The sequence below is a fragment of the Botrytis porri genome (genome assembly GCF_014898465.1).
Source record: "Botrytis porri strain MUCL 3234 chromosome Unknown BPOR_002, whole genome shotgun sequence".
NCBI lineage: Eukaryota > Fungi > Ascomycota > Leotiomycetes > Helotiales > Sclerotiniaceae > Botrytis > Botrytis porri.
Window position 1 is genome coordinate 2,877,538 of NW_024066076.1, and position 20,593 is coordinate 2,898,130.

General features: G+C 43.4%; 7 protein-coding genes across 7 annotated transcripts; 4 read left to right on the plus strand and 3 right to left on the minus strand.

Annotated features, from left to right (window-relative positions):
• Positions 1-362: 362 nt before the first annotated feature.
• On the minus strand, positions 363-2,102 carry EAF01_001849 (uncharacterized protein; the record flags this gene model as incomplete). The annotated part of the gene is made up of 4 exons (XM_038910099.1): positions 363-978; positions 1,033-1,144; positions 1,191-1,546; positions 2,080-2,102. 4 exons carry the CDS (start codon positions 2,100-2,102, stop codon positions 363-365), a joined length of 1,107 nt encoding a protein of 368 aa, XP_038774911.1.
• Positions 2,103-2,718: 616 nt separating this feature from the next.
• On the plus strand, positions 2,719-4,089 carry EAF01_001850 (uncharacterized protein; the record flags this gene model as incomplete). Its single annotated transcript, XM_038910100.1, has 2 exons — positions 2,719-3,000; positions 3,055-4,089. 2 exons carry the CDS (start codon positions 2,719-2,721, stop codon positions 4,087-4,089), a joined length of 1,317 nt encoding a protein of 438 aa, XP_038774912.1.
• Positions 4,090-4,576: 487 nt separating this feature from the next.
• On the plus strand, positions 4,577-6,463 carry EAF01_001851 (uncharacterized protein; the record flags this gene model as incomplete). Its single annotated transcript, XM_038910101.1, has 4 exons — positions 4,577-4,639; positions 4,705-4,835; positions 4,898-5,699; positions 5,747-6,463. 4 exons carry the CDS (start codon positions 4,577-4,579, stop codon positions 6,461-6,463), a joined length of 1,713 nt encoding a protein of 570 aa, XP_038774913.1.
• Positions 6,464-6,861: 398 nt separating this feature from the next.
• Positions 6,862-9,264, minus strand: EAF01_001852 (uncharacterized protein; the record flags this gene model as incomplete). Its single annotated transcript, XM_038910102.1, has 1 exon — positions 6,862-9,264. One exon carries the CDS (start codon positions 9,262-9,264, stop codon positions 6,862-6,864), a length of 2,403 nt encoding a protein of 800 aa, XP_038774914.1.
• A 695-nt stretch (positions 9,265-9,959) lies between these two features.
• On the plus strand, positions 9,960-11,306 carry EAF01_001853 (uncharacterized protein; the record flags this gene model as incomplete). Its single annotated transcript, XM_038910103.1, has 1 exon — positions 9,960-11,306. The coding sequence occupies one exon, from the start codon at positions 9,960-9,962 to the stop codon at positions 11,304-11,306; it is 1,347 nt and encodes a 448-aa protein (XP_038774915.1).
• A 699-nt stretch (positions 11,307-12,005) lies between these two features.
• Positions 12,006-12,933, minus strand: EAF01_001854 (uncharacterized protein; the record flags this gene model as incomplete). The annotated part of the gene is made up of 4 exons (XM_038910104.1): positions 12,006-12,022; positions 12,080-12,494; positions 12,552-12,639; positions 12,698-12,933. 4 exons carry the CDS (start codon positions 12,931-12,933, stop codon positions 12,006-12,008), a joined length of 756 nt encoding a protein of 251 aa, XP_038774916.1.
• Positions 12,934-18,054: 5,121 nt separating this feature from the next.
• EAF01_001855 (uncharacterized protein) lies at positions 18,055-18,714 on the plus strand (the record flags this gene model as incomplete). The annotated part of the gene is made up of 1 exon (XM_038910105.1): positions 18,055-18,714. One exon carries the CDS (start codon positions 18,055-18,057, stop codon positions 18,712-18,714), a length of 660 nt encoding a protein of 219 aa, XP_038774917.1.
• Positions 18,715-20,593: the final 1,879 nt, after the last annotated feature.

Genomic DNA, 20,593 nt, shown 5'->3' on the forward strand with positions numbered 1-20,593 from the left:
AAGCGAAGCATCGTGGAGATTATTTGTCTACCTAGATAAGTTTTATAACGATGGTTAAAATGTGCAAGGAGAAGGTCACGAATGTTCAAAGCAATATTTATCATTTTCTGCAAAATGCTAGAGCGCATTTACATATGAAATATCAAGTTTGAAAATCTGGGCACTATTCTCTTCAAAAAAAACAAAAAAAAAAACAGGAACGCCAGCCCGAAACATAACCACGCAAAACCATGCAATCAATCTTTGAGATATCTCGCAAAAATAAGAAGCTTTCATATGCAATCGTCAAGCGCATCATGAACCCTTCTATCAAATCGCTTTCCTAAACGCCTGTATGCTTGTATTGACCTACACCGATCTTACTAACCGGCAGCTTGAAGAAGTCTCTCTCCAGCCTTAAGATTTGCACACGCGTATGCCTTAGACTCAGGTGGAAATGTTCCATTGGCAGCCCAGAGGTCAATCAATGGTTGCATGGGCTCCAATTCATGTGGCTTCAACATGTCAATCTCGGTTGCTGTCAAAACAAAGTGACTAAAGCAGCTATTCATGTGTTTGTCGAGGTTAAGATGGTAGAAAGGCTCAATGAAGTGTCCCCAGTAGAGATGAGCATAGACTCGGAACATTTGCCGGAAGATGGTTTGGCATACATCAACAAATTCTTGTGGAAATCCACTACTCTTGCCAATCCAATCGCCAGCTCCGGCGAGTTGAGAGAGAGAGGTTGTGAGTGTGGTTGGGCCAGCAGGAATGGGCGTGTTTGAACCAGGTGTGTTGACTCCACCAGAAGCATAAGTTGAGCCAGCAATTTCAGGACCGGCACTGTTGTGACAGTATGAAATGCCGGCAGGATCTGTGGGGAAAATAGCGGTATTATCGATCTTTCCAGAGATCCAGCGCTGCATGAGTGAGATGTACTCGTGGGCCGGTACTTCGACAGGCTCTCTACGTGAGTTCAACCATGTGAAAGAGTGGTTTCTAGTAAAACTTATCAGATATCAGATCGGTAGGTCTTAGAAAATGCAGGCTTACGCGCCAGCAGACATGCGGGGGCAAGTCTGGGGGTTACAAATGGTGTTACCATCTTCTTCTTTTTCATGGATTACTCGAACAAAGTTCCATAAGATACGATAATGTTCAACCACTACGATTGTTAGCACATGACTGTTAGCTTCTCCTCATTGTCTTACCTTGATGGGCAATCCACTCTCCAGGCTCAACTGTCTTTGGGCGAGCAGATAATGTCATAAAATTACCCTTAACAATGTGCTTAGCATAGGCATTATTAAGCCAGAGCGGCTTTGGACGAGGAAGGTTGTAGGCCGCTAGTGGATCATTGCCTGCAGGGGGGGCTTGCTGATCATCCATAGACATGGTTTGTGAGAGCGAAGGCGAGTTGGGGAGTGGCGAGATGCGGGGTGCCATGTTGGCGGGCGACGAAGAATTGACGGGGGAATTGCCTGTAGGAGAGGTTGGCGAAACTCCGTTAAGTCCACCCGGACTCTTTGCGCCAGAACTCTTACCACTGCCACGAAAGCGGCCACTTCTACAGACACAATATTGTTAGCGATTTTCTTCGTCAAGTTGGCCAGAAGCAAAAGGTAGAGTATTACTCAAGCTTGGAGGACAGCGAGAACGTGTGGAAAAATTTAGGAAGGCGCAAAATAACAAATACGAACGGCTCAATGCATCAACGACAAATCTGGAGAGCAGATATGCCTTCAGTCAAATAAACACATATAATAGGGATCATTCTTGGTTAAAAAACTACCCCTTAGCCAGACTTATAAGATTAACAGATGAGGTTGCTCCTAAGGTTTCTCATCTGATAATATAACTCAAGCAACTTGCTTGCTGATAGATCCATTGAGCCGTGATAAAGCTTTCGGGGCGGTGACATTAAGCCAACTTCTCATGTCACTGCACCCCAAATGAAATGCCCTCCATCAATCGAACATTTTCCCCCGTCCTTATTTTGCCACTAGTGAATCCAAGTGGTGAAATAATCAAGAATCACCACAGGTGCTCCAATTATCAAAAGGCAACCAAAACAACAAGTAAGAAAATCCGACCACGTACATTCCTGAAAACAAGTTTGACATATTGCTGAATCTTTCAAAGTCAGACAATTTATCGAATCTCAAAAATCACCAAGATAACTCAGTAAAGTCGACTTTCAAAACAAAAGGTGGTTGAGTCGAGAGGTAGTTGAACGATTGTGGTTTGTATTTGATATCAAGTAGGAATAGGAGACAAACAGAAAAGCTTAGGAAGTCTTGAATAGATTAGCGTCGGGTTCTTCCTTAATGTTCTTCCGTCCACTATATCCAAAACTTCCTTGATCATTGGTTAACAATTCGAGAAGGCGGTGTATCACTTCTTGCTGCCCTTGCATTATTTTGCTTGCTGCTTTGTATCCTCCACTGGTATCAGATGTTTGGTATGTCTTCATTCACCAATTGATTGTCCAGAACGGCTGAAAGAGGTGTTAAATTGAAGACGATTCACTGAGCACGAACAAACTATAGGGCCTTCTCACGTCGGTTCAAATTGATTCGATTTTACTTACAATATATCGCTTTCAACAATACCTATCAAAGCTTCTCTTATTCGCATCTAGCTTTACGCGAAGTTTACGAATTACGATACGACGGAATTTCGCGATTTACCTTTTGGACATTTTCTACTCTACAACCATTAATACACACACCACTTGAAATGGCGTCCAACTCAGAAGACGAAGTTATGAACAATATCTCTGATGTTGATGAGGAGGATGATCTATTTGGAGATGTTCCTGATGAGGAGCCGGAGACCGCACCACCACCACCCCGAGTGTTGAGTGACGCAGAATTGGATTCGGGAGACGATGCGGGGCGCGATGATAGAGTGCCTGATAGGGAAGATGAGGAAGAATTGCCTGTGGAAGATACTCGAAATGCGCGAATTCTCGAGGCTGATATATTCAGACATCCGGTTCCGAGACCTTCAGATGGAGAAGTAGATGCGCCTCATTCCAGTCATCTTTTATGCACATAGCTAATAATTTCACAGTTCCATACGTTTCGCCTTCCCAAGTTCTTTGGAATTGAGCCTCGAGAATATAATCCCGAGACTTTTGAAATCCCCGTCTCCGATCACCATGTCTCTACCCAATCCGCAAATTTCTCGGCCAGGAATGTTGCCGAATCAACGATCCGCTATCGCAAGTCAGATTCTGGTAAACTCGAAAGTAACACGAACATATACAAATGGAGCGATGGAAGCACCACTCTAGCTATTGGCGATCAGCATTATGAATTACAGAGTAAACCTCTTGCGCCCGCCAAGGATAGCAAATATAATGAAGTCTTAGACTCACATAGTTACATGGCTTCACCTTCAGTTACATCTCAAATTCTTGTTGTCGTAGGGCACATGACCAACGAGTACACAGTCAGGCCCAACAAGTCTATTGAAGATGATGCTCTGAACAGGTTGAAGAAGAATCTTACTGCAGCTACTGGTCTTGAAGGAGGTGAAAAGAAACGCCTAAATATGATTGTCAAAAATGAAGATCCCGAACTTCAAAAGAAGCGAGCAGAAATGGCAGAAAAGGAACGTATGCGTGCTCAACGTCGTCGTGAGGCTCAGCTTGATAGAGCCAGTCAATCAACCGGTCGTCGTGTGGGTGTGGGGGCAGGTCTTACTCTCGATGATTTAGACGGTCGCCCTGGACGTCGTGGACCACGTAAACCTGCTGGAGCTAAGCGTCCTCGTCGTAGACCAGATTATGATTCGGATGACGACCTTCCTCGTGGTAGAAATCGTGAAGATGAGTACGACAAAGAGGATGACTTTTTGGCATCTAGCGATGAGGAACTTGAGGAAGGTGGTGGAGACGACGATGAGGAAGAAGAAATCCTTGATGAGAGTGATGAAGCTCCTAGACACAAGAAACAGAAGACGTCAAAACCTGCCGAAGATAGTGATGCTGACGCAGATGCCGAAGCTGATCTAGATGACGAGGATGTCGTTCAAGCTCCACATGCAGAAGCTGGTGGAAACAGGAGAAAGCGTAACATTATTGAGGATGATGATGATGAATGAGCTCAACTTTAGAAGTATAATAGTGGCCATAGATATTGCGTTCATATACCAGGCACTTCGAAAGGCATTTTCTGTGTTTCTCATAACATACCCGATGTTTTCTAACAGATTGTACAATAGCTAACTAAGCCTCTACTACACAAGGATGAGGCATTGGCATACATGCAATTTGAGATACATGTGTGTTTTCCAAAGATTCTCGAATTACCAAGGGCTACATTACATGCAATAGCATTGTGACTGAAAGATTAATTCAACACGAATGGTGTTACGTTTATGTGAAAACTGTTGATACCTCTCTCCCTACCTACTCGAGATGTTGTTGCATAAAGAAGATGGGCCAAAGCTTCATCCCTGACAATCTGGGGAAATCATCACATGCTAATCCTCATTCTTATTAGAACCCTTCTTTTGTGAATCCATAAATTGTCAACCTTGTACAATCAAACATGTAGTTCAGGTCTGCGAGACTTCAATTACTCTCAAAATGACTGGAATTTTATCGGGAATATGGAGTATGCTCTTGGAGGTCATGTACTTCTGGCAAAGAGTAAGGAGATTGATAGCTTGTTATGAATGTTGTAAACTGAGCAACGCTAATAATGGCACAAACAGAGGTTCATGCAATGGATGACTCGAAAGAAACCAGTACGACTTTGGTTAGATCTTTTACAAGATGCTCATACATATGAGGAATGGGAGGAAGCTGCTTTTCAATTGGATGTTTTGTTGGGAAATGATTTATGGTCTGTTCACACCAAAACCCTCTTTACATGCGGTGAACAATAGCTAACAGAATTGCAATCAGGCGCCAGAATCCTACATCCAAGTACTACGATTATCGATTGATACACGAGCGATTGCAATCAATCATAATAGCCCGCGAAGAAGGAGATATCCTACAACTGGTCAATCTGCTGAGATCTGGTCTTGTACGTAACCTTGGGAATATATCCGCTCCTCGACTTTTCAATCGCGCATTTGCAGGGACGAAACTCTTAATCGAAGATTATATTACACAAGTCGCGCAAGCGGTAGCAGATGTGACTCAATTGCCTACGACACCCGGCGCTGATGGCAACAATGGGGCGGTGATGGGCTTTAGCAGTCAGGCGAAGTTGGATCTTTTGCATGATACTCGGCAGGCCTTTGGAAGAAGTACATTGGTATTACAGGGCGGAGCAATATTTGGACTATGTCATTTGGGAGTTGTGAAAGCGTTGTTTAATAGGGGTTTATTACCCCGAATTGTAACGGGTACAGCAACGGGAGCGCTCATCGCAGCATTGGTGGGAATTCACACGGAAGATGAGCTGCCAAAGTTTTTGAATGGAGAAAGTATTGACCTATCGGCTTTTGCGGGGAAAGAAAGGGGACTCCAGGGTACGAGTGGGTGGTGGGAGACATTGACGAGGAGAGTAAAAAGATTCTACAGGGAAGGATACTTTTTGGATGTGAAGGTACTAGAGGAATGTGTGCGGGCAAATGTGGGTGATTTGACATTTGAAGAGGCATATAATAAGACTAAGAGAGTCTTGAACATTACGGTGGCTACTAGTGGAAAGGGGGGGGTACCAAATCTACTTAACTATCTCACAGCACCCAACGTTGTACGTATACTCTCTTCATTCTCATAATTCATTGCTAACTGAAGTAGTTGATATGGTCAGCAGCCCTAGCATCTAACGCATCAAATCCCTCTCTTTATGGGTCTTCTGTAACCTTGAAATGTAAAGATCCCCTGACCGGCACCATAATTCCCTGGTCCGCTGCAGCAGATGCTACATTCCACCCCTGGACCCACGCTTCATATACTGACCGCGACTCGCCCCTCTCCCGCATCGCCGAGCTCTTCAACGTAAACCACTTCATCGTCTCTCAGGCCCGTCCCTATCTTGTCCCTTTTCTACAATCTGACATGCACGGCCCCTCTCGCCTCTACACTCGCGGGGGGCGTACCTCTTTAACTGGCGGCCTATTACGTCTCATAACCATGGAAATTCATCATCGACTACAACAACTCGATTCCTTGCAGCTTCTCCCTCTGTCTATTCGCAGGTTTCTGGTAGATGAGCATATACCTGCCGCATCCGTAACACTCGTTCCAGTTCTGTCCGCAGGCGATTTTATCCGTCTTCTTGAGACGCCTACTCAGGAAAGTATAGACTATTGGACATTGAGGGGAGAAAAAAGTGTATGGCCAGCTGTCGGAGCACTTAAAGTTAGATGTGCTGTGGAGACAGAGTTAGATAGAGGATATCAAATTGTGAGAAGGAGAAAGGCAGGGGGGTTAAGGCGAAGGGGGAGTGTAGCCAATGACGGGCACAATGGAAAGAGGGAGAGGAGAGCGAGTAGTGCGGGGCCGAAGTGGTAATTCTGTCTTCGTTCATGCTTGATTTTTGTAACAAGATAAAAGTAGTACAGGTTCATTCGCTGTACATGAGTGTTGCAACGGTTGGGTAGGATTAAAACGGGTTATTGGGATTGGTGCATGGCATGGGAATTTGGGAATTAGACTGGCTATGAGTATACTTTTAATCAATTGATATATTATTCACATTCAAGTTCATATTTAGATCGAACCTATTCTTCAACTTCTCTTATCCCATGTCAGATTTTGTTCTGAGAAAAACCAGAAAGATGAACAGGGCATAGTAGTACGAGCAAGATGGCGACAATGAATGGAAAAATTGGTATCTAGTATTTATATAATAATGCCTCGGATGTATTACCCATCAGCACAACCTAGTCGCGACTTCTGACTTCAGCCACTCAATCCTCATCATCCGAGTCAGCAAACATATCTACCGCGCGCGGTCTTGCTCTTCTCGGCGGTACCGACTCTTCAGCCTTCGCTGTCGGCTCTGGTGCTGTGTCCACAGCAGGAGGAGGTTCATACGTGTCCCCTTCATCGTCTTGTACTTGCATGGGTTCTCCATCCAGATCGTCGCCATCATCACTATCGGCCATTGGTTCCCCGTCCACATCTTCCTCTTCCATTGGTACACCGTCTACATCCTCATCATCTTCTACCATCGGTTCACCATCCAAATACCCTTCATTAGTTTCCTCGTTAATTTTCTCCTTTGGAGCCACCTCCACAGCTTTCCATTTACTCTTCTCTTTGTTTTTCTCCTCCTTACCCTTTTCCTCTAGTTCTTTCAATTCCTCCGCCGATAAAGGAGGTTCTCGGAACACCTTGCCGAATTCGTCTTGGCTTTCCTGTGGGAATACACACCAACCCTCCCATAAACCCAACACATTCCCTACACTTCTCTTCCACTTCTCAGCCCTTAATCGCCCCCATTTCATTTTCCGCTCCATCCTCCCCAATCCCTCAAATGTCTTTTTCCTTCGCATTTCCTGCTCGAACAACTGTCGATAGCGCCACGCGTGTCTAACACCACTTGTAGAACTACTTGATAAAATATCAGACACAATGTATAAGCCTATTAGCGACGCAGAACTAGTGTCTTCCTCCTCGGCATTATCATCTTTCTCATCGCCACTATTATCTCTCTCTTTGTCCTTTTTGCGATCTGGATTTGCGGATGTGTAAGCAAAAGGCTTTTCGACATTAGATACAATTGCAGAAACAACTTCATCGGCTCCTCGACCTGCATGTGAGATTGCAAATGCAGTGACTCGAGCCACGTCTCCTTTTCGTAGTTTACCAGTACTAGTAGGTAAGCGTGATAGAAGGTGTGTAAGTTTAGCCTTCTCAAGAGGGTTCAGATATGCTTTTCCGTCCTCATTTAATGTATTAGGGTCAATTGGAGGACGTCTAGCACCTTCGTCGCCAGAGTCATCTTCATCGGAGGAGTTGTACTCGGAATCCGAAACGAATTCATCTAGACGGGTCGTGTATTCATATGCTAAAGGTTGATCGGGTTGCTTCCATGCCGAAGAGCCTTCAAATAGTGGAAGGTATTTTCCTTGCCCTCTCTTGGATTGCGAACCTGTCAACACCTCCCATAATCGCCATCGATACCAAACCCCACCTGTACTTCTCGAGTCCCATAACCATGCCCATTTTCCCTCTCGCTGAACGGACGCGCGTGACATTAAGAGCGCTTCGAACTCAGGTCCATGAGTGAGAAGCGATTCGATCGTTTTGTGAATGAGTTTTAATTCTTTGATATCCTGCGGTGGCTGGACTGGAACAAAAAGTGTGGATCGGCTTAATTGGGGTGTGTTGTTATAAGAGGTTGGTGGAGCAAAGCCCCCACGATGAGACGACCCTGAAAACCCTCCGCGAGCTGCTGGTGGATTGACTGGTTTGGCGCCGAAAGGTTGCGAGGCTGCTGCACTCCCTATGTTTGAGATCTGCGTAGAAGTTGACATCGCTGCTGATGACAAATGCCTATGTAAATTCAAATAATATCCAAATCCTAAGTATTTGTTTTGTAGCGAGTTGACTGTTGTGTCAATGTCATTCGCAGGGGTGTCTTTGGCTAATGTGACGATCGCCGACATAGACTTTCTTTCCGTAAATGATGTTGGTCCAGAAGGTGGTATGATTCTGACAGCATCGACTGTCAAGTTTGTAGGAAGTAAAGCTTTAATGACGGCTGGCGAGGTACCAGGGGGTAGAGATGCCAGTCGTAAGGTGGGTTTGGCCACAGCTCTCTCCTCGTCTCTGCTGGTCCCCATACTGTCTTCATCATGATCGAATGTCTTGAGGACTTTTGATGCAGGTCCATCATGGCTGTAGTCGTCAAATGCAAATGGACCTTTGTCGTCTCTGCGCGAGGAGCTTTGTGCGAAGCCTTCGAATGCTCTTTTCTTTGGTAAAGTATTATTGCCCATATTCCCTGGTAAAGGTCCTAAGCTCCCCGGTCCACTACCCGTCCCTAGTCCTCCTCGTGGCGCGATTCCTCCTCTACTATCCCCAAAACCCCCTCTTCCCATTCCACTACTAAACCCTCCTCTTCCAAAATGTCTATTTCCTCCCATGCCGCCCATCCCTCCCATTCCATCAGCCCCAGCTGCAGGCGCATCATCTTCATCATCAAAACTTTTCACAAAATCCTCATACACAGCCTTCGTTTCTGCCTCCTCCCTCAACCTCTTAGCTTCTGCATCTGCTTTCTGCCTCTCGAATAACGATTTCTTGGAAGGAGCTTGAAGCTTATTCGAAACATCTGGAAACTCGATGATCTTTTTGGAACTCATTTTGCAGTACTACTTTCCAATTCCATATGCGTTATATTTGGCATATCCCCTAGAGAATGGGGAATATGTGCACGAAAAGCGATGGTATTATAAAAGGCGCGATACTTGTTGCGACAAGGCTACGAGTTTGTTTCATTGGTTAAAGCTTGACATGCGCCTTTCAGTTGACGCTTACTAAAAGGTCAGCTTATCCTAATTGCCGAAGATTATTGGTCTGAGCTGCCACATTACTTCTCATCTCAATGATAATCAGCAACCAAACATCAAAATTCCGCACAGAAAGGAATCATACTGACATCTACAGATTAAATCGTTTCTTTCTTTGAATGTGAATCATCTCACCAAATCCGAAGTATGGATTTCACAGTCACATACTCAACATGGAAACACCGTGCTGGTGGGCCGCGTTATTTTCTAGCTTCTTTTTATCATGTATCTTTTGATTTGGTGCAGTTGCCAAATTTCTCCAAGGTTCTGGGGATCCTCTACCCCCACTATAAGTATTTGTCTTTGGGAGGAGTTATAGACTTCTCTCTTTGCATTCCCTTCTCGTCGATCTACTTATCTAGATTCTCATCGTTTTTCATGTGTTCCCCAGAATTTAAGTGACTTTTCTCTAATCATCCATTCGTAATCACACACATTCCACCCGTCTACACTGTGCGAATTCTATTTTGCTTCACTACTCTTCCATCATGACAGTCTATACTCCCCCTTCGTCGATTCTCATAATCGGCACAGGTGTGTTCTCTCTAAGCACTGCCCTCGCTCTTCTTAAGAGACCCGACTACCAAAACACAACCATAACTCTCCTCGATCGCTCTCCCTTTCCTGCTCCAGATGCCTCCTCCGTCGACTCCTCGCGCATTATCCGTGCAGACTACGGTGATCCCCTCTATGCCGAACTCGCGGACTCTGCCCAGAAACAATGGCGACAGACAGGCGATGATGAACTTGGCGGCCAGGGTCGATACTCTGAAAGTGGTTTATGTTTAACCTGCGACACTTCATATGAGAACAGCGGGCAAGGATATGTCCGATCGAGCTTTTTAAATGTCCAACAATTGATGAAACAAGCTGGGGACACAGACGGTGTCTTAGAATTACCCTCAGCCGAGGCTATACAGAAACGCTTCAATGTAGGGCCAGGGAGTGGAGAATGGGGATATATTAACCGACGATCAGGGTGGGCTGACGCGGGAGCCTCCCTAGTCTGGCTACGAAAAGAGGTTGAAAAGCTTGCTGATGAACGTGTCAAATTCATCGTCTCGGAAGTCACATCGCTTATCTTCTCGCCCGATCAAAGCACGATTCTTGGGGCCAACACTGCATCTGGCACCCAATACTTTGCCGACCTCACGATTCTCGCAGCTGGAGCCTGGAGTGCGAAATTCCTCGATTTACGCTCTCAAGTGCATTCTAGCGGGCAGTGTTTGCTATACATTGATATCACAGATGAAGAACAGGAAAGATACAAAGACATCCCCGTACTCCTCAACATGGCTACCGGTTACTTTATCCTCCCACCACGGAACAATATTCTAAAAATCGCACGCCACGCCCACGGATACTCAAACCCAACCATGATTCCCCATCCCCACCCCTCCTCCTCAGGCGAGATGATCAGCGTCTCCCTACCCCAAACAACTTACGACCACGCCGACAATTGCGTCCCCGTCTCTTTCCAAAAGGAAGCCGCAGTAGCCCTCCACAGATTCCTCCCCGATCTCCCACCCCGTCCCTTCTCGCACACAAGAGTATGCTGGTACACTGATACCCCCACCGGCGAATTCCTCATTACCTACTGCGATAAACCGCAAAGTAGCGGCGGCCTCGGTCTCAAAGGTGTGTTTTTAGCAACGGGTGGTAGCGGACATGGATTCAAGTTTCTCCCCGTGCTGGGAGAGAAGATTGTGGATGTGATGGAGGGGAAGGATGCAGTGTGGGAGAAGAAGTGGGGTTGGAAGGTGACAGAGGGGTGGGATGGCATGACGGATGATGGGAGTCGGGCGGGTCCGAGAGGGGAGATACTTTGTAAGTAGGAGAGAGGGATTTGGATGTGCTCTTACTCGTCTATCTATAACGTTTGGATGGATAATCGCGGAATTAGATTTAGACGATACATGGCGTGATTTACTTTTGACATAGAGTACAACTAGATTGCGAGTGGTTAGATGGTGAAGGGTCATATAAAGGATTATAAAGAGGATTAAATGGTGGATCAGATGGAAACTGCACATATGCAGATGGCATAGGAGTAAAGGCTGTTACAAACATCATGGTGTATATGCATGCAGTGTAGTTGAATCTAATAAACTTATCATTATAAAGAGAATCATTACCATCACATTCGGATAATCTCGAACTCTCGCTTGGTCGGGTTTCGTTAATATTCTATCACATAGTCATTAAACACAATATGTATATAAAAACCAATGTTTTCTTTATTATTTGTTGTAAAATGTACCAACTAAGGCAATTTTGAATACTTGCTTTATCAGAATAGAAGTAGCAATTAATGACGGCATCGCAGGACCTGCGCACCAATGCCATCCGTCAAAGATGATGCTTCACAGTCTATGAGTACTAGTAACGCGTAAACATGCTGAAAAGCACAAATGTATGAGTCCCTTCTTTGACTCTTTTGCCCCCCTTGATACGCCTACCATGCATGTTAATGTTCGTAAGATCGTGAAATAATGTTGTACAATGTAAAAAAGTGGTGGTACATCTGAATTGAATCAGACCTTCTTAAAATCTTGGGGGCGATGTTAGCAGATGTCATGCATAGAGAGAGAGAGAGATAAATATTTACCTTGAAGCACGGGATAGATCATCTCGAAAGCTTGGTAAATCTCCTCACGAACTTTTGCTCCTGTCAAGACAATTTTGCCACTGACGAAGATCAAAAGAACGATCTTAGGCTTCATCATTCTGTAGATGAGACCAGGGAATAATTCAGGCTCGTAAGAGCTGAAATTCATATGGCGTGAAGCAAGTCCTTCCAAGCGAATGGGGAACTTGATATCACAGGAACCAACGATGTTCTGGATCTTGAAATCGGTGAACTTTGCGTTGAAACCAAGCTTTTGGATGATACGTGCGTATTTTCGGGACGCCAATTTCGAATCGTCTTCGGACTTTGCACCAGTAACAACCATCTTGCCTGAAGCAAAGATCAGAGCAGTAGTCTTGGGATCGCGAATACGCATAATAACCGCAGCGAAACGCTGGGCAGGTTAGCAAAACGAAATGATAGATAGCAAGCCTAGAGAATCAGTAGTCACCTTTGGATTATATTCTGCGTTTCTTGCATGTAGTGCGATGGTCTTCAAGTCAAGACGGCAGTCCAAGTTGACGGTGGCAACGATGTTTCTTTACATGCAAGATAAGCCTCATGAAAAATATGATGAGGCATCAGGGTTATACATACTGTAGTGTGGGGACGATTCCACTGACACCTTGGGTCGCAGCGGGGGTTGCAGCAGGAGTGGCAGGTGGTGAGGCAGCGACGGGAGCCGCAGGTGTGACCTGTTGCTTTCCAGCGACAGCTTCGTTAGTAGATGGTGGAGTGATATCGGCGGCGCCACCAGGGAAAGACAGTGAGCCGGGTGCGATGAAGTTTTTAGCGTCAACGGCACTGGAAGGGTGTGTCTGAATGGAATCCATGTTGACTTCGATGATGTTTCTTCAAAGAAGTGTTTGTGGGAAGGTGAGCGAGCAGATCTATTTGTATGTAAAATGTTAGATCGCAATCGGGAAGCGATAAGAGTGAATGTTTTTTTCTTTCAAGGATCGTGAAGGTCCGAGAGTAGATGGGGTACAGCGGACGTTCGAGAGAGCGTATCTTGATTTGAAAGCGTAACTCGAAAGTAGCCGCCGATGAGGTAGGAAAGTAGAAGAGATTGGGGATAGAGAGATGTGACTATAAATGTGTGTTTATAATCGCCGACGTAAATAAAAGCCGTACCGTTTGTGGGAGATAAACAACTCAATGTCTCCCCTACAGTTGCTGCTCGACGAAGATGACTTGTGATTGACCGGAAGATCTAGATGATGATCGAGTCGAAGTCCTAGCAATCACTGACTGATGGGGTATGATCAGTGTGTGAATAGCAAGCTCTTGTTTTAAGAAGTTCTTGTTGTTGTTGTTGTTGTTGCGACAATGCGACAAGGTCCAAGGTCCAAGAATCAAGGTGATACGTCGCGAAGGTGAATCACGATGGTAAATCGAGGTCGCAACCGACGGATTTAATTATTAAAGGAATGGATGATACTTTGCACAATCAAGCGCAACGTATTCTCGTGGGTTGGAAGAGGAGGAAGAGGACTAAGGCTTCTTAGAATATTCGAGTATATTCTAACGTGGTGGTAAATTGAATGGATTGGATTGGGTTGGATGTGGATGTGGGATGTGGTTGTGGTTGAAATCGTAAAATTGAGTAAGATTACGAACAACCGAAATAAAGCGGGACCGGGAAAAAATTCAAAATTCATTTGAATGTGGCAGCAACGATTCTATTTATAAGAGAAGAGAACTGCCACTTTGGTCTTTGTGGATTCCCGTACTGGGACGGAACCCATAATTAAATCCTTTATTTTCCAGTTCGGCGCGAGGAAAGTGCGACGTTATCGACCAATGAAAAGAAAACTGGGCTTACAGCGATCTACCCTACTGAAATCTCTTGAAACCAACACCACCACCCAAATCTTTTATTCAGGTAAAAATGAGAAGAAGAAGAAGAAGAAGAAAAAGGAGTCAAATCACATCCATCACGCTGGCAACGCAACGCGTCCTTCCAACCGCTTCGGACACTTGAGAGGTCTCCTTTTTCTTACCTTTCGCCATCGTACATGATACGTATATGATACGTATATACATACATACCACCATACGATGAATAAATTTGAGTCGGTGTGTTGAGAGTACTTTTACTTACTTGTCTTCGGTTGAATTGATTGAAACCCTCTCCATTGTAGTGGCACAGTTATTATTCGTAACCACCTACCGGTACTCTGAAGGTGGAGGAGGAAGGAGAGTGTGAAGGAAGAGCGAGAGAGAAGAAGAAAAAAATATGGACAACAAGTAGCAGAAGTCATTACGGAAGCCGATTTCATAAAATCATGGCAAAGAGGCGAACCATCGGTCACTTATCAATAACCAATCAGCCATCAGAGAATGAGATTTTCATTATTTCCCAGGTTCCACCATTTTAATAGCGCCACGGCTAGTGAATTCAGATGCAAAAAGTGAAAAAGAACCTTGGGGCGCTTGGGTGAAAAGTTAAAAGGCTCTGGAGTCTTGAGTCTTGAGTCTTGAGTCTTGAGTCTTGAGTCTTGACGGTTGGACCCTTTGTTGCGATGTTCCATCAGGTATCCGCTCTCTGTGCCCAAGTGCCCAATAATCAATGATGATCTATCTGGCCTTTTGTTCCTTTTCTTCGCATCTTGATTGTACTTTGTAAGATCTTACATACCGGTACCATACAAGTGGAACATCAATATTGATAGATATTGATAGATATTGATTCACTGAGCCTCTTCATCACACGAGAAGAATGTGATATATCGAATACGATTTATTACCTTGATATATATATATATTAATTACTTGCATGAGAATGTATACCCCCCGATTTATTCTCAGGTTGAGAAGGCTGCGAGGATTAATTTATCCCTTTAGTATATGCATAACTCGGATGCACTGGCGCGGATAAATTGGATGTATCTCTGGATTATCGTGCGTGGTATTATAAGTGTATGAGTCACAGAGTTATAAACATGTCTGTCCTGCAGCAAGAAGGAGGTGTGTGCGTGCATGTGGCACAGTGGAAGAGACGATATCAAACACCAGCCTCAATTGTGTTTTGTGTGTTCCAAGGTTCTCCAGGGCTCCCTGTACAAACAAAGGAATGAATGTGATTGTGGCGTCATTACCTAAGGATCGGTACTACCTAGAGGTTTTGTAATAGGACGAAGCACAGAAACCTGGTAAAGAGAGGTACCTAGGTAGAGAGGAATAAGAAAAATACTCTAGGAACATACTTTCATCCTTTTGCTTATGCTTTGTTTTTATTTCCTCCTCGGGATTTAAAACAATTCATACCACATTTACCATATTTACCATATTTACCATATTAATACCGAGCGATATGAATAATATCGATATCAACATTATCACATTCACAATTCACAGTTCCCAACCCTCAACCCCCCCCCCTCACCCTAAAGAAGCATAGTCTCTGGTATGATCGCCGTCATAAATGAAAGAAATAAACAATTTAATTTTAAAATCCGGCTTAAGCTTACGCCAAGGAGAACGCACCAACAATTTTCTTATCGAAAAGTTTACCTCTGTGGTTCTAATGTCACGGCTGTTTGTACGTACAACGATATAATACCACTTCCCCCACGATTTTATTTTAGTCTTGTACTAGCTATTTACATGATAGTGATTATCAGTAGCTTATGATTACTGAGATGGATTTCCCCCTTGGAGTACTTGTACTGTAGTTGGAACTTGGGGCTGCCCAGATAAGATCACAATGATGAGGTAACCTTATATTGATACTCAATGAGAATGGGATCATGATCATGGTTATTCATGAATAGACTCATCCTCATTTCGTGTCAACTACCCACGAGCCTCTGTATAGAAAATATGATTATGATCATCTCCTCGATGAACAAACAATTAATAGTAATAACAATATCATCCCACGACGTCATGTCATCAAACAAACCCTAAGAATGTCAAAAACTCTATATACCTAGTTTTTACTACGGAGACACGAAATACCTCAATACCTAATTAGTACAGAGTCAATGAATGCTAGGTACGAAGTATTGATCGATCATCGATGAAATAAATAATGACATAATGTTACCAAGATCCTGAATCTAGAATGGAGAAGAGAATCCCATGGATGGATGGATGGATGGATGGATGGATGATGATTATCGATTCGTCGTTACTACCATCCCCATACCGGTAGCTAAAGTAAAGAATTAGCTTGGGAGAAAACAAAAGCTTCTTCTATGGTGTACAATGTAATTTTCAACATCAACATCAACATCAACATTAAGAAAACATAACATCTATCGGTCTAGTACGCGATAGAATCTTCCCACTATATAATATAATATAATAGCAGTATCAGTATCAATACTATAACACCTCTATCTATCTATCCCTTTTCCAAAATCCGAATCACACATACATACCTACCTACCTCCTCACGAATCGCAGAACACAAGTTGATGATATTCTATATTAGCAGAAGAGAAACGCTACGGACACCAAAAGTCCAGCCTCGAGGTGAGTCGTGACCGAGTAGCGAGCATCCTTGATGAATTTAATGTGTTACTGCATTGCATTGCATCTTCCACAGAGTCCACACTTACTGTGCAGTAAAGGTACCTAGTATTCTGTACCGAGTGCGGATGCACTATGGTTATGGACTGTTGTGGAAGTTTTGTTGATAGAATGAGATCTTGTTTATGTGTGTTTGTGTGTGTGTGTGTGTGTATATATGTATGTATATATGTATGTATAATTATATATATATAGTTATGTATATGTATGTATAGTTATATGTATATATGTTTGTATATATAGTTATATGTATATATGTATATGTACGTACTCTGTATAACGATTTAATCTACAGAAAGAAGTTTGTGTTTGTGTGTACCTTTGTATATACGGAGTACAAGATGTTTGATTTGGAATTTGAATTTTGGGTTGTATGAATATGGGTTGTATAGGTATAGAGGGCATAGAAATGTTGTCACACTTGATAATTCTCGGTTGGTTTCTTGACTCTCTTTCATGTTGATATCATCTTTTTTATGATAGGCTTCGGGAAGAATCCAAATTGGAATCGGTGTGTCTGTTGGTAGTAGGTAGGTAGGTAGTATTTTATTTTGGGATCTCTAGGTATATATCTATATATATATTGTTTGTTTCTTTGAACTGGTGCAATTGACTGGGGTTCTAATGGGGGCTTGGGGATTGAGATGAGTTTGGTGCTTACGTATTGAGGGGTTGAGATTTGGGTTGAGATGTTGAGATGTTAAGATATTAAGATATTAAGACGGTTTGGTGTGGTTAGAATGATGGTGGATGTCGAGATGAGGGGGAGTAATGGGATGAGGCTGAGTATTGATGGGTTTAGATATTGAGGTGGTCTTGAGTCTTGAGGTGGGTTTGAACGCCGAATAGGTTTGATCATTGAAACTTTTGTGAACATTAAACTTCCTCCACATAGTACAGTATGAGATCGCAAGTTCACAAAGGTAACTTTGCAATGGTCTCTAGTCAATACTGAATATCTCCGTGTATTCTCATGATAAAATCTACCTCCAGACTCCAAGTGGAGATCATACTGCGCAAATCATCCTTTGGCTAGGGTAGATATTGTGCCTTCTCCAGTTTCATCATGATCTCTTTCCGACTTCTTCTTGAACGTTAGATGCGGTCATTTTATATACCTACACATCAGTAGTGTAAAGTTCTCCCTGTAGTCACGAGGTTGTATTTCAGGTTGACAATGTGCACAGATCAATACAAAAACTAGGCTGCAGTCCAAATGCAGGTAATGAGGGACTTTGTATGAATCTTGAGATGATGTATAAATACCCAAGTACTTGAGTAGATCTTTGCTAGGTATCCTTTTTATGTTTTTTATTCTAGAGATTGAGGGTGAAAATTATCAAGCCGATTAGCATCCCAAGTTGATCACTCAATCAGGAGACACACACATATATGTTCGACAATATAGCATTGAAATGGATGCAGACTCGAGTCGCTCTACCGATGCTAGCAAGAGTGTTGATCTAACAGATCATACTCTTACAAACTCTCGGGCTTCAGCTAAGATAGAACAAGCTTCTACCTCTGATATTACCAGTCATGGGAGTATTGAGGAACAATCCAACCCCGTCAATCCTTCACCATCTTCAGCGACACCTCCTAAAATCAAGAAGCGCATCACTCCTACTCTGATCTCCGGCCCTCCCAATCATGAAATCCCCACTCAGAATAACCCATCAATCCCGTCCTTCTCCGCAGCACCCACCAGCCCCTATATTCACCATCCACAACTCAACTTATCAGAACAACAAAACCCATTGCAAGAACAACAAAGCCAAAACACCACCCAACCATCCCCTTCAAACCTAGCAAAACATTTTCAACGTATCGATCTTCAGAACAAGAGGAAAGATCCCAATGCGCCTAAACGAGCCATGAGCGCGTACATGTTCTTTGCCAATGCTCATCGTGAGAGAGTTCGTCAGGAGAATCCTCAGCTCTCGTTTGGACAACTTGGTATATTATTGGGTGAGAAGTGGAAGGTGTTGAGTATGGGGGAACGTAGCGTGTATGAGGAGATGGCGGCAAGGGACTTGAGAGGATGCGAGGAGAAATTTGCTGGATATCGTGGTTGAGTGTCTCCGCTTCATGGATCGATTATGAGATTGCTGTTTTCAATGGCCTGTGTTTACGATGGCTCATCTGTGATTGCTTTATTTATATGCATGCACGTCCTACTAATGAACAACTGTCCCGTCTTTGGAAAATGTCAAGTGTGAGCGGAAGGTGAAACTGGGAAGCATTTAATCGTCGATCCACGCGATTCACCACAACAACTAGATAGTTCTGGGACAAAACCCTATAGTGCATCACTTGAATAGGGACTTCCGTGGTTAGAGACCGATCTAGGATATTACGAGCTCTTCCTTCTCTACGATTATCAAGATCGTTTATGGGAAAATGAAAACGCAGCCATAGCGACCATTTCTCCCATTCTCCTAGATATATATCTGATAGACCCATAACAATCCTTCAAGATCCACCACAGGCGTTGTAAAAAAAAATTGACTCGGGATCGTTTAAGTTTGTGTATTAAGCGAAAGGACTTGCTTCATGAGATTGCGCTACTAGATGCTTTCTATAATATATACGCGGAAAGGACGAGTTGACAGATAATACTCGCATTCTCGGTGCGAAGTTTATGTTTTCAAGTCATTATTCTGTTTATATCTAGAGTCTCCTTTGTTTCCTAGACAGGAGACTATTTTTATGTTGACGATAGCATGGTGATGAAACATAATCTGTAGTCTCGTTATGTTAATCAGGGGGTTGAAATAATCAATAGGTGTAGAAATCTCAACATTAAAATCGCATCAATGAAAAATCAACCTATCTCGTGTCTAACCTTCACACCATCCCAAATCCAACACTACTCCATCAATAAACGAGCAAGTATACTAAAACAACACCACAGTAATCTTCATAATCATCATTACTGAGAACTCGAGATTCTAGATCACACAATGTATCTCCTACTAGTGGTATGTAGCATTATCCATCCTTCATGATGAGGAAGTATGTATAAACTCACGTCGCCAAATCTCTAACGACTTGTCCGCATTTATATTTCATCTCCCTCATCTTTTTTCGACAGTGTTCGCTCTGACAGAGCTACCTATCTCTCTATCATAAGATAGAGCTAAGTTCGGATCTGAATCATTGATTCTATTCACTAATCCCATTGACTCATCCCATTCACTCATTCCATCTCATCCTATTCATACCTGTCCAACCTTGTCATTCACTCCAGCCCCTCCCACCCTTCCGCTATGGAGATTACTAGTCTTTAAAGCAATGCGCTCGCAAAATCATTGGTTCCCTAAGAAGTGACGTCAATTTCGATGGTCTCGAGATATGCAACAAAACCTCGCTTCAAGTGTCAATCTAATTCACTGTACTATTTATCACTTCTATTCACCTGTCTCGTCTCAACCTCTCCTTATATACTCCTATAACAATCTTTGCGCTCTGAAAACCATTGGTCCCCCCAAGAAGGCGACGTCAATTTCGATGGTCTCTAGATATGCAACAAACCTCTTTTCAACTCAACTCAATTCACTCATCTCACATTTATACCTATCCAACCTTGTCATTTATTTCAGCCAATCTTATCCCTTTCACTTTAGAGATTAGTAATCTTTAAAGCAATGTGCTTACGAAACTATTGATTCCCTTAAAGAGTGATATCAATTTCGATGTTCTCCAGATATGCAACAAAACACACCTGCACCTTCAAGTCTCAATTCACTATACTATTCATCTATTCTATTCTATTCACTCCATCCTATCCCATCTCAACCCATCTCATCTCATCTCATCCCACCCCAACCTCCCCCCAACCCCAAACCCCAAACTCCAAACTTCACATCCCACCATCACCATCATCCCACACCCCTCCCCATCAATCTCTGCGCTCAGTACTCTCAAGATCCTTAATTCCCCTCTCAAAAATAA